A 13,929-nucleotide genomic window follows, 5' to 3' on the forward strand; every position below is an offset into this window, starting at 1 on the left:
AAAAATGTACTTAACGTGTTGGTAACCGCAGCTGGGAACATTTCTAATTGTTACTCGGTGAATACGAAATATTGATTTTATGTTTGTGATTGTGAAAAACCGCAGTTAAAGTAGAAATGAACTTCAGCAAATGCAACGCCGCAGGTCGCTGAGACCTTCGAGGAGTCTAACACCGATGTGTCACTATCACTGCAGTCAGAGGAGCTGCTGGAAGCTGTTTCTCTTCCACCACTTATTCTTAGTACGCCAACTTGCTGGGCTTCACTGCTCCAGCGAAACAAAAACAAAAAACACTTCTTTCAACAAACACTGCAGCAGTTATTCAGCAGGGCTAAATTCTAATGTCTTCACTCACAAAAAACAAACAAAAACAAAAACTCAAAGACAAACCTTCAAGCACTGCATTTGGGGACGTGAACGTTGCGATGGAACCTGCTGGTGAGGTTCTCAATCTGGGTCCTCAGGACCTTGTGATCCTGCATTAGGTCCTCCACCTGCCTCTCCAGGGCAATGCTTAGCAGCACCTGTGGAGGTGTGAAGTGGTTGGAGAGCATGTGCATACAGGACAGTTAGGCACAAAGTTTGGTCCAGAAGGCTTTTGTATTTGTTTGTTTGTTTTTGTTTTTTTAATTGTCCAAAACTAGTGTCTTTGCATCTTAGCAAACTGGAGCCAATGTGTGCAACAGTGGAAGAGACCAGCCAGCTGGGGGAGAGCTCTGGGAGCCAAAAGAGAGAGAGAAACAGGGACAGGAGGAATCAGTCTTCAGTGCTCCAACTGTGAATGGCAAGAGTCTGTGTTCAAAAGTCCTAATTGTGTGTGTGTGTTGTTTTGCAGCAAAACAAAACAGAAACAAACCCAATGTATGTGACACATTAAAAAAAAAAAATGTTGCTTCTTATCATTTTGTACAATCAATCACAGATTATATTTCTCGTTTATTGGTCAACCGTACCATTTCCACCAAAATTAAAGGTTAAAATCTCCCTACACATCATATTACACAGATTTCCCCTATTTTCGGGGTTTTCATTTCGTAGAAATTCTAGTTTAACAACTTCATTCTTACTTATTGCCGAGTTCATCATCACAGATTCACCTGGGTCACGCAGTTTGCCATTAATGTTTGATTACAAACAGCTTCGTCTGATTAAGTGTGATGTGGCTGACTTCCCGCTCACGTGACCTGTTTGTGTGCAGTTTCCCGGATGATTCCATAGCAAGAGAGGGAAAGACGGCCGGTAGCAAAGAGCGACCTGTCCCGGACTTTTGACGGTTGAGGTGTCGTTCGGCCTCATCCACAAAAAAAAAAAGTACAATTAAAAAAATATATAAAATTATTACAGCAATTCTGGTTTTGTTTCCCTTCGCGTCTTCCGGTTCCGTCTTCACGTCGCTGCCCTGTGACGTAGCTACCCTTGACAGAGAGCCCCGTCAATTCGTGTGAGTTCACTTCAAAACCCTTCAAACGCGTGTGTAAAATAAAACAAGAAACGCAAACCCAGGGAGAATATTTTATTTTTATTTTTTTGTTTTGTTTTTTTTTAATTTGAATGACTAAACCCTCCTTTCGTCCCAAAAATGTTCTTTCTTTCCCACCACAAATTGATGGATGACTAATTATCAGCATAAAGGCAGATAAAGGCTAAATAATACATAATACACACAGACAAAAAAAAAAAAAAAAAAAAAACGCAAACTCAAGATGACTCAGTAGGTTGAACCGGGACAATTTTGCCGACGTATACCCAGTTTTCGAGTTAATAATAAATCCACTCGTTTCTGCTCATGCATATAAAACAGAAGAGGGCGCTGCTGTAACAGGGCGCTGACATCACATTACCTTGATGTAAATTTACTCAAACTGATGTTATTGTCCTGAATTAGGTAACACTTTAATCTGCATATCTTTTTTTTTTTTTTTTTTTTTTACACTGTTTAAATCAACTGTGAGAAACCACATGGACTGACATAACTCTAGCTACATATAATGGTACACTGAAGCGGCTCACGTTTGCCAAAAACTACTTGTGGTTATTCTGATCAAATAAATCAGTACATAAACAAACGTCTTGGTGTTATAACTTTATTTGCATAATACTAAAACTCTTTGGCTACACAGAAGCAAATGTTAGTGCCATGGACCAACTGATTTCTACATCCATGTACAGGTTCTACCTACGTCTGGGAGAGTACTCAGCCTTTGATCAAGACGTTTCAAGTTTGGAGGTGATTTCAGCTGCCTCACGGTGACCAAGGTAGACATCTTCCATGTTTTTCTATCAATACACGAAATATTATCACATTTATCATCCTTTAAAAATTGAGGTGTGGTGTGAATTTCTCAAGTAGAAACGTAAAATAGCCATATAAAGAGATTGGTAGACACAGATTTTCTTTTAGGCAAAGGGGAACAAAAATAAAACAAATATTTTTGCGAGAATGTTTGTACAGTGACTCGTCTGTTCCTTCTCCAGTGCACAGAAGCGGCGCAAGGTTTGACTGTACTTGTGGCTCTTGTTCACAGTGCAAGTGCTGGCAGGAAGTGTTTAAAATTTGAACCAGTGCTGGGCAGTGAGAGACAGGAAGTACTGGACTGGTCCACAAAAACAATAAGGACGTTTGTCAGTTGCGCCAGTGACTCACAGCCGTCGACATTTTACAGCAATCGCAGACACAAAAACAGGTTAGTAATACTTCTAATAGTATTGTTACATACTGTATGTAATGCCATGACAGTGATAGAGGAGTGTTATAGTTTTGATTTTAGCTAGAAATCATCAGCACCCTCAGTTTCAATGGCAAATGGCCAAGAGGAGGCGCTTGAAGTCTCCGCTGCACTCGTCCCTCAGGGCGTCCTTCAGAGACACGTCGTACTTCTCCAGGTACAGGTCCTTGATGGTCTCCAAATCAAACTGCAGACAACACGTTTGGAGCAAAAGACAAGAATAAAACTCAGCATGCTTTGATTTTCCCCGGTACCATCACTCCAGAAACAGTTAAGCAATAACGTTATTTATCTGCTCTTGCACTTCATGCTGCTCTTGTCCTTGATATATTTTCTGACTATTTTTGCTGATTTGTTGAGGATTAGTCCTACAACCGCTGATCCTTGACCCACTTACCTCAGAGCGACAGACAATGATGCGAACCAGTGTGTCCTCGTCGGTTCCTGCTCCTTTCATGGCGTCGTTCAGGCGTCTGGCGAAGTAGAGCTGAGGGTTCTTGGCGGCTCTTACTGAGGAACAATGAACAATTCTGATTTACAGGCTAGCCAACCTTGACAGCAAGATAAGATATCCAATAAATTATTATTAATAACAAACTATTCTCCCACCCCATTTTAAGGACGACCTCTGTTCAGACTAACCTAGCGCGATGTAGCATTTTTTTAGCGTTCCAGACGTCTCATTCTCGATGGCATCGAGGATTTCAACTCCAGAGAGCTGTGCGGATAGAAATGAAAACAGTCAGCAGTGTAATTTTCTGTGTACAGAACATTCGATTACAGATAACAAAACTGATTTACTCCGTTCCAACACAAATTGGAGCTGAGCTACGTGCCTGTGCATTAGAGAGGGAGCAGTAAATAGGGGAAACGGGCTAAACTGTGAATAAACAGCAGTATATTATTTAAAGGAAGATTTTTATACCAACGGCCAATGGTCGGCATGCAGAAAGTGGTCAGACATGCACGTCACATGACTCTCACTCTGGCATGCAGCGACTTTTACACTCGAGTCGACACACTTTCTACACTGGACTATAAGTGTGCACCAGTGTGAATCAAAGGTGTACGCAGTGAAACCCACCTGCTCGTACTTCTTGAAGGTGGCCTGGAGCTGCAGGTAGTTCCTGGAGGCCAGGATGAAGCTAAAAGTGGACTCGTCTGTCCCAAAACAACCCTCGCCGGCCTGCAAGTACACATGGTTGTCGTTTGAAATGGATTTAAATTTTCATCATCATTAATTATTATGATAACATCAAATCTGTGCGTATCAACAGTGAGATGGGACCTCGTAGAGGCTTGTGGCATCTTGCTCAGCGAGCTCCTCGTCCACCTCGTAACTCTCATCTCTGTCGCCCTGAAAGAAAAGCAAGTTGTGACTCTCTGTCTTGGTGTGCATATGTTCTTCAAAATACATCACTGTGAGAAGCACAGTAAATTTTTAACTGACAGTCAGCCAGGGTCAGGGTATAAAGTCACTGCCAAGTCTTCACAGAGACAGACAGCGATACTAATGTGTGTGTGTGTGTGTGTGTGTGTGTGTGTGTGTGTGTGTGTGTGTGTGTGTGTGTGTGTGTGTTAGTGGAGCAGGACTTGGCTTAAGAGGAGTGAGCTCCATTTCACTCTCGGAGGACATGGGAGGACACTGAGCGGCTCACAGTGGATGACTTGCCTGCAGGAGAGCCGTGAGGAGGTTTCTCACGTCTCCACTGGTGTCTCCCTCGATGTCAGCTTCCAGATCGCGCTCATGGACTGGAAGGATACACACAAAATGACACACTGGAAATGAGAACTCTAATCATGGCCTCGCTAGAAATTCTCAAACTGTTCAAGAGTCCTTGAAAAATTCAATTGCACCCCCTGCAGCTACATTAACACGCTCTACACGAAGACCTAACTCAGCAAACTTGATTTCCAGTTGAAAAAAACATTGCAAACATCATTTGCTAGCAGTGGCAGACACATTAATAAAAAGAGATTTCTGAAAACTGGTAATATCAAGATGAGACAGTGCTTTCAAAACTGCACCCTGGAGCTGAGACATCTTATCTTCGAGAGTCTTTGTGACCAGTTTAGTGTCCATTTGAGGATCTTGTCAGGCAAACTGGCCCAAAAAACTACTGAGTGTATTATTAATGCAATCACTCCTATCAGCGTGCAGCGGCAGCAGGACGGGCCCAGTATAAACAAAAACACCCTATGAGTAACTGAAGGGCAGGAAGAGACTTCAGGTCCCATTTTAGACAGAATGTTAGGCAGGATTATAATTTTTTTTTTTTTTTTTTTTACTGCGCCTCACTGTCTGAGTCAGACATGCAAGAGTATAATTTGGCTGTAACCACTCTGATTAACCTTCAGGCCTTGGTTTTCAATTATCAAGGCTTACTTACCCTGAAAGTAGCATTCTTTAAACAAGGCGACGTCCTGCAGGAGACGGTGAACAAAACACAAAACATCATTATCTACCAATTTAAAAAAAAAAATATACATATACTTGACTGACTTCACTGGACGCTTCTAATCTGCGCTCTCACATCGTTGGTGGCCGTGCAGAGGATCTCCACCAGGACGTCTTCGTCAGTGCCCGCCCCCTTCATGGCCTTCCTCAGCTCCTTGACGGCGTAGATGACTGGCGGGTCCAGCATGGCGAGGATGGCGTTCTCAAAGCTGCCAGACAGCTCTTTCTTCAACACGTCCACCAACTCCTGCCCCATTGACAGAGGAGGGAGAGAGACGACAGCTTTCAGTGTTTCAGTGAAAGAGGAAACAAACAAGAAATCAATTCTGCGCCGCACGCCACTTACATCATCGTACTTGTCGTAGTAGGCCTGTTTGATTTCCTGCCGCTGGAAGGAGCTGCGGTTGGCCAGGACCTCGATGATGGCCTTCTCGTCAGTGCCTGCACACAGAGATCCCAGAGCACGCTCAGAAAGTTGGCCAGCAACCGCGAACAGCAACAATTCAATTCAATATCTACACCTCACCGAGCCCTTTGCATGCTTTGCGGATGGCCTTGATGTCTGCGACGACGTCAAAGTCCTCGCAGGGCACGATGGTGGGCTGCAACAGAGTGAAGAATGGTGAGCGAGTGGGTCAAACGGCCGTCGCCGTGGTTGGGGTTCCTCGATGAGGAAGGGCCGACAGATGGGGGAGGGGAGAGGACATTGAGCTCTGAGTGAGGAATTCACTGAGTCTTATACAAACAGCGGCAGGCGAGCTGCCAGGCGGGAGAGCCGGGTGGGAATAACCACACTGAGTCAACCATTGAAAATGTCATCGCATCAACATTGCTTGATGTTGCTCCGAGGCGCAAAGTAAATACGTCACTGTGTGCCCTTATTTTTGCTTTGAAGAGCCAAACAAGGTGGAATGTCAGAGGATAACATGAAAGGCAGACGGGTGAGTTCCAGTGTGGCTGTGGCCACCGCTAACTTTGCTGTCAGCTTCCACTTCCACCGGACAGGCTTCCTCCAGCCTGCGGGGTCTCGATGGAGGGAGTGGGAGCGGGACGGTCGACTTGAGCAGGACCTCCCCCAACAGAACGCACTCTTGCGTAACACATCAATGGGCCGCATTCTCGCGCAGGCGCACGCGCGACACTGGCACGCAGCTAACGGTGCCTGCAACGATGGGAGTGCCCCCCCCTCCCCGGCCCCCCAGATTTTGCCCTGCGCATTTTCAGCCAGACACCGGTGTCCGTGTCGCTGTCGTCACCGGGGGACGGGGACGGCGACGTTAAGATAAAACAGGCAGCGACGCCACGCTCGCGCCGCCGTTGTCATGGTTCTGCGCAAACGCCGCAATGGACGCGAGGCGTTCAGCCGGGCCGGTGTGCGGGGGCGGCGAAAACTAACGGGCACCGAACTTGACGCCGAATCCATTACATCGTGTTTTAAGTTGCGTCAAATGTTTCAGGTTGACGTCTCGCTGTTCACTGCGTCGTGCGTTTCTGTGTGTTCTTTGCGACCTACCTGACAGTTTCCCATTTTGACAAAGTTTTATCACGTCCTCTTGAGCGCAGCCGCTGAGAAGTTTGGGGGAGATTCGACGGCGTCCGTTCGCGTCACAACTGCGGCCCTCAGTGCAGCAGCAGCAGCAGCAGGAGGAGACCGGCTGTGACGTCACAGCCCACCGACACGCCCGTTAACTGTTTGCGGTTCTGGCATGATAAAGATTTACATCGTTTCGGCCCCTTTTAAAACATCTTTAATCGCACGTTTGAATTGTTATTCTCTGTGTGTTTGTTTTTTAGAAATACAACAATTTCGCCTCTTTGATGATGCGACAGGGAAAAATGTCAATAAATAAATAAAACTTCAATAAGCATTTTCTTCAAGTGATGAAGTATTGATTTGTATTTTTGTTGCGACATTAAACTGTGATATCACTTAGTGATAACATCACTAAGTTAAAGCGCAAGTATTTGCACCTGCTTTGCCCATTAAATCAGTGCAATCTGGTGCCAAACGTGGTACTACACTGTCATCTAGTGGCAATTTCTAGTAAATACAAGAGCGCACTCAGGGCCAGCAAGAAAGTAAGTGAATACATTATTTTAATGATGGATAATAATCCAGCTTTCTTTTATTTCTTTGGATAAAGGTTCCAACTTGAAATAAAAAAACAAAACACTAATGAATATTGAAAATATATATAAAAAACAGATTATGTACTGTATGTATGTGCTACGAACATAATTTATTTAAATGATTCTTTATTTGCATATCTATAAAGAGACTGGAAACTGAGCATTGAATGTGTGTGTGTACTGGGGGGGGGCATTTGAGCGCTTTCATTGTGAATCCCAGACAGTCTCCCCCACTGACAGCAACGGAGGGAGCGAGCGGCCCTGTGAGAGGCTGAGTTACTCATTTAGAGCACTTGGAATAGATTGCACTACAAGTGTGACTCACAATAACTTCCCTCAGGCTTCACATGAGCGGAGGCGCGAGAGCGCGTGTGTGCGTGTGCGGCGAGGTTGCACTCAATGAGTCTGCGATGATGACGAATGCCCGGCTTCCCTTCAACCAGTCACACACTTTCTGCTCCATTTCAACGTGAACAACGCAGCTCCATCACAACAACAGTCACTGGCTTCAAGGCTGGACATGTAATGTCAGTGGGCGACATCACAAAGCTGTGTGTCTCAGATGGTAATTGTGATGTTTGGTGCTTTGATTGCAATTGGCAACTTGATTTTGATTAAAACACAAACACAGAGCTCTACGGGAGCCACGTTGGAGGCTGGAAGTGCTGGTTACACTCAGTAACTTGCAGGCAAAAGTCACCACCGACCATATGTAGTGAACGCAGCACCTCCAGACTTGTGCAAACTCGGCATCTCCCACTGGAAACCGTGTCAAACTCGCCCTTGGTTGTACATATTGCGCCCCAAACAGAGGCCCCTCCCTCTTGGTCCCATTCGTCATCCACTTCTTGGCTGCTAAATTGGAGGCAGCACTGGCAGCGGGGAAAAGTGTCAGTGATTGAGGGATTAAAAGCAGCGACGTCATCAGTTTTCTATTCAATGCATTCACACGCACACGAGGACACAAACACTCGGTGACAGACCGTGACTCACGGGCCACGTTGGCCTTGGGCAGCTCCGTTTGTTCTCCTGCTTTTCAAAAAAAATAAAAAAATAATAATGACGATGACAAACGGGTGAGTGGCCCTGCTTCTGTTCTCAGAACCTCGGTGGTGGTTCGACTGCTGCGGTGGAATTACGCAAAGACTGTGATTTTATTTTATTTTTTTCAGGGGAAATTCTGAGAAACACAATGAGTGTGAAACCCCACAGGCTTCAGAGGCCTTATTAGCGTGTCACAGCAGCAAGGAGAGGAGTCCTCTAATTGGTGAAGGGGTCATTAGCTAAGCGGCAGATCACAGCAACATCAGGGGGGAGAGAAAAAAAAAAGGGAAAATGTTCAGACAGCACTTATTGCTTTTTGGGACAGAAGCAGAATCTTCTTCTTCTTTTTTCTTTCTTTTTTTTTTTTTTGCTGCAGCACATCCTCACGCCGGACGCCGTAAACAAAGTTCGACAGGAGCTGCAATTGAAACAGGGCTCGATGACTGTAATCAGTGTCTGCAGCAGGCATAATTGCACCGCACAGCCCACTCACTTAGGTCCGTTTGACTCGGACTCGCAGTCGAGATGTAAATTCACTCTACAAATGCGGCGGGAGTCCGAGGGCAAGCGCAAACCCCGGCACGGGGGGGTGGGGGGGGGGGTGTAATTACTGGCTTACTCCTCTTAGACCTTTGTCTTTCAATACTTCTGTCGTCTGAGGTTGTCACATGACATCAGCCCTCTGAGACCTGTGCCAGCAGTAAAGCTATTGGGGAGTTTCCATTAGGTCCATTTTAAAGAAAATGACAACATTAGAAAATGTTTCGAAACAGCAAAACAACATTTTAAAAAGTCAGCCAACGGTTGAAATGGTGAATGTGAATGTGCTTCAGGAATGACGACGTAGCAAACATGTTTTTTTTTTTTTTTTTAAAGGGAATTTCCCTCAATTTTCTTCAAATTCCCCTGAAATATAAACTAAACCCCACTGTCGATATTCTCCACAACATTGTACAGTGAAGTTCAGACCTGCTTATTTCATCATTTATTTTTCATTATTTATTTATTATTGAGTGCGTAAGTCATTTATGCATGTGTGTGTGTGTGTGTGTGTGTGTGTGTGTGTTATTGGATGGTGAATTGCAAGTGCGTGAATGTGCACACGGTGGTGTTTGTGCCCCTTGGTTGTGGAGGCGGAGGAGGAGGGGGAGGAGGAGGTGGAGGAGCGTCGCAGAGGCCCTCAATGAGTCACAGATCCTGGCATGACCGTGGGGCTTTTCTAACGACGCAGCCACGGCTGGAGGCTGGAAGGGCTGAGTGGGAGTCCAGACCGGGGTGGACGCTGGCGCAGGATCTCCGGGCTGAGCTCCGTGGGCAGCGCAACAATCCCAGCGCCGTCTTATTATGAGATTTATCCGCAAATTTAAACCAGCTCGGGCTGTGTAAGCCTGCGTGAGCATGAAACAGCCTAATCCCATTTCATGGGATTGCCTTTATATTCAGTCCTTTCCAGGCAAATGACTCAGAGTGCATGAAAGGGAGGAGGGGGAGGAGGAGGAGGAGGAGGACGTGTATTGTGGCGTCGTGCAGTGGATGAGCTTTTGATGTTGCCGCGCGACAAAAAAAATAACAGAGAGCGTCGGGCAGGCTTTGCCGGGCCAGGGGCTTTTCTTGCAGGTGTTGCTCTACACGCCTTGCTCAAGGGCACCTTGGCAGTGGCCGGGAGGCGAAGAGCAGGCACCGCTCTCGAAAAGCAGAACCAGAGAAAGATGGCTGTGACTTTCACAGCTGCCCTGTTGCCAGTTCAACTTTATTTTTCTTATTTCATATTTTCTTGTTCTTATCAACAGGACTGCAGCCGGTATTGATCGTCTGTCATATTGATAATCTGTGATATTCTGTTAAAATGCTCTGCCAGTCTACATCTGTGAACCTTTTTTCAAGACAGAATCAATGCTAATGTGAGCACCACCTTTGGCTGGATTGCACCAATGCATGAGTTCCAGTAGTAAAGAGGCTGAGAGCAGAGCAGCGTGACAAATTAGTGCTGTTTATGCCAATTTTAGGACAAAAAAAGGGTAACAATGGTGCAATGGAGTGGCACAGAGAATAAAGAATTCTGTGTTGTCTATTTATTTTGGTTGCTGAGGCTGCTGAAAGCATCTCCGCCCCCCTGCAGAGCCTCTCGCCGACTGGGTTGGCGGCCAAAAAAATGCACCCTGGTTTTTCCAGCGCCACAGGTTTTCTCCCACCAGCGCGGCGGCCAATCACTGCAGAATCTGGTGCGGACTTCCTGGCAGGATGGGAAACGTGCTATAAAAAGGCGTAATTGATCCTCGCTCAGGAGGAGCTCAGCGGGCTCGCTTTCAGTGTGAAAGGCAAATCATGAGCAGTGTGGTGAAACACACACACACACACACACACACACACACACACACACACACACACACACGGCGCAAGATCACAACTTTCATATAAATATTTATTGCAGAGGAGGTATCTTTTTATGTACATGCTATCACAATGTAACACAATATAAATCTACCAAATATTCCCATATATTGATGCTATAAGCTTGTCATAGAGCAATAGTCATAACAAGCACATATTACAGTTGGTTAGGGACAGTATCACTCACTATACAACTGGTAACAGTCTATAAAAGATCCATTTTCCCTTTTTTTTCTTTCTTGGAACTATTGAGGGCAGTGAAACATTGTTCCTACTTTGTTCTTGCTTTTTTTTTTCTTCCCCCCCACCCAGTTTTTTTTTTTTTTTTTCTCTTGAGTTCATGCATAAGCCACGAGATTTTACAATGTTACAGCATTGAGTAGGAGTAGTGGTAGCAGTAGTAGCTGTTGTTGCTGTTGTTGTATTTTGCCGTTGGGTGACTGGCTGTGTGGGATCACGAGGAGGAGGAGGTGAGCCGGGGAGCTCTGTGTGCCACGCACAGGAAGCTACGGGGACGGGGACGGAGGCGGCGGCGGCGGACTGGACCGACAGACAATGGCGACAGCTTCAATACAATGACATTCATCCAGAGAGGCCGACGGTAAGACACTAGTCCTGTAAACACACTTTAGTAGCACGGACAACTATGGAGCGAGCAAACCCAGGGGTGCGACAGCAGGCAGAGCATCTGAAATGAGGCAAAGCAGACAACAAGCGCTTGACTGAGACTTCTGATGGGTGTCATCCCCTCACCCGCACCCCCACCCCCCACCCCCCCCACCCAAACCCCGCAAAAACGCAACTAATTCTCTGCACTAAACTCAAAGTTCTTTGTGCGCCAGGAGCCTTTGAAGTGACAATTCCAGCCAGTGGCCACCGACTGATTACAATCAACAAATGTAGTCCAAATCTTACAAAGAAATTCACAAAAATAAACTGTTTCAATTGGCTTCAGCTTGGTTAAAAGTCATCTGGATTAACATGAAATAAGATTTTTATTTTTTTTTTTTAGAAAAAAGACAAACAGAAAAAGCTTTAAAGAGGCTTGCTTGAACATAACCAATCAAACCTTGACCCCCAGCAGCCACGCCAAAGAGAAAGAAACAAATACAAAACAAACAAAACAAAGGTACACACTGATGAAAGCATTACAAAAAAAATAGGATTATAAAAGAATGGAGGCGATGCATCTCACGCTGTAAGGCAAACACTACACATTTGAAATATTTCGGGTAATGCCCACCCACCCCCACCACACACTCACATGCACACCCACACGCACAAACAAACACACACAACTGCCGTCTCGAGTCGCCTCTTCTCTCGGACGGCGTTTTCCTTTCGTGCGTACAAACCCAATTGGACAACACGAGGCCTGAACAAACACAAAACTGTGTGGCCAGAGCTTAGCTTAAGTATGTGAGCCAGTGAATGAACACTAACAGTAGCTTGCATGCTAACGCTGTAGCGCTACATCACCAATATGGCGCCCGATGAGAGAGTTGGATGTGCCGGCAGCACGTCGTTGCCCTCAAAATACCACCAAAGTACTGTGTGTACTGTGCGGTATGCAGGTTGTGTATGTGACTCTGACCCATCTGCACGCCCTTCTGCATCCAGTCAAAACACGACACTCTCTCTCTCTCTCTCTCTTGGTTAATCTCAGGATGGACGCTGCATGATAAATATTTAGACATTTTGATACAAAACACGTAACAAATAAAAACCCTCAAAAGGTTCAAGTTTATTAGTTGGTCACCACGTCGCTAATGCTATTCTCTAAAACGATCAGCCTAGATAAGGTCGACTGGGCTCGGGCCTACTTGCATCGCACTGGGAGGGACATGCATCGCACCAGCCGTGAATATTCAGCACGCAAACACAAGCCACCAAAGTCGACGGGAGCCTCGCTGTCCTCCTGTAGGGGGCGCTAGAGTTGTTTATTGTTTTGTTTTTCGACCTTAAAATGATCAAAAGCAACGTTCACTCTTCGCAGGGAGGGAGCATAGCGCACCCAGCTGGCCTGATGTGGGGTTACACAACATAAGGTTGGCGGGCAGGCGACCAGAGGGAAGCCCAGAAATGATTTCAAGGTCATTTTTAAGGTGGAAATAAGACAAGGTTGCTTCGACATTTCTTTAGAATGACTGTTATAAATGCGATCGCTCCAATCTGGAAAGAAGGCAACAATCCAACGGATGACAGAGCCAGCAAAGCAGTCCAGTTAAATGACTTTGATATTGCATTAAACCCTAAAGGTCGTCCAACCCTAAATGCTGTCATGGCTCCCAGTTGCTAAAAAATAAACAGAAATGCTGATTTCAGTGCAGAATCCTGCTGTGCAACAGGCAGCAAATAATAAAAATGCATTTCTTCCTTCAGATCAGAGGCTGTGTTTCATTTCTTCAGACCAGAAACAGGAACTGGGCACAATGTTCAACATTCTGGAATGAGTGAATGTTCAATAATCGGTCCTGCTGCCCGTTGCACCAAACATGGGAATGCCTCCTGTCAAACTAAAAACAAGGACTAAATAAAAAAATCCAGCATTCTTTAATTCTCTAGTTCATTTCCACTGTGGGCCGCTCACCTGCTTACCTGTCTTTTGAAACGGGGGGGGGGGGGCTTAAAAACAAACAACGCCGTCACGTCGAGTTTCACCGTTCCACGTTTTACAATAAATTGTATCACACGCACACCCACACACACGTGCGCGCGCACACACACACACACACACACACACACACATACGTAGATACTTGGTACAAGCCAACACAAATATCCATGCTGGATTCATGAACAAGGCGGGTGCAAGCGTTCATCTTGGAATTCCCCGCAAATATTTCAGTACGACTGACTGACTACTTTCTACTGCATAAACTAGAACCTTTTTTTTGTTTGTTTGTTAGTTTTGTTTTGGTCGTTTCTAACATAAATAGCAACGCCGGCCGCTCCCGCGTCGACACCATTTAGAAATAGGAACAAGAATAAAGAGCCTCTATATGGTAAATAAACTAAAGTCTTTGCTTTAATTGCTTTAACGGACATACCAGTACAGTCCAACTACTCTCAATACCCGGCTGTGCATGCTGTTATATATACGTCACCGTCACGAGAAATAAAAGAGAAAAAAAACAAAGCAAAAAAAACCCGAAGGCAAAGCTAAGACGCCTCCTTTAT

At 45.5% G+C, this 13,929-nt stretch overlaps 1 protein-coding gene across 1 annotated transcript; it reads right to left on the bottom strand.

Annotated features, from left to right (window-relative positions):
• Window positions 1-2,068: 2,068 nt before the first annotated feature.
• On the bottom strand, window positions 2,069-6,861 carry anxa13 (annexin A13). Its single transcript, XM_076047506.1, has 11 exons — window positions 6,698-6,861; window positions 5,711-5,786; window positions 5,531-5,625; window positions 5,261-5,431; window positions 5,117-5,150; window positions 4,399-4,478; window positions 4,015-4,083; window positions 3,811-3,912; window positions 3,369-3,444; window positions 3,124-3,236; window positions 2,069-2,913 (listed from the first exon to the last, which is right to left on the bottom strand). The coding sequence occupies exons 1-11, from the start codon at window positions 6,710-6,712 to the stop codon at window positions 2,794-2,796; spliced, it is 951 nt and encodes a 316-aa protein (XP_075903621.1). The 5' UTR covers window positions 6,713-6,861; the 3' UTR covers window positions 2,069-2,793.
• Window positions 6,862-13,929: the final 7,068 nt, after the last annotated feature.

The sequence above is a fragment of the Nelusetta ayraudi genome, unplaced genomic scaffold (assembly GCF_046127955.1).
Source record: "Nelusetta ayraudi isolate G7.1 ecotype Tasmania unplaced genomic scaffold, CSIRO-AGI_Nayr_v1 ptg000094l, whole genome shotgun sequence".
Taxonomy (NCBI): Eukaryota; Metazoa; Chordata; class Actinopteri; order Tetraodontiformes; family Monacanthidae; genus Nelusetta; species Nelusetta ayraudi.

What these genes read in the sequence shown, in the direction of transcription:
- anxa13 (XM_076047506.1), bottom strand. An exon ending in CCTTCAAGAAGTACGAGCAG is followed by an intron (nt 3,445 to 3,810) that starts GTGGGTTTCACT and finishes CTATCCGCACAG; the next exon opens with CTCTCTGGAGTTGAAATCCT. An exon ending in AAAATGCTACATCGCGCTAG is followed by an intron (nt 3,237 to 3,368) that starts GTTAGTCTGAAC and finishes ATTGTTCCTCAG; the next exon opens with TAAGAGCCGCCAAGAACCCT.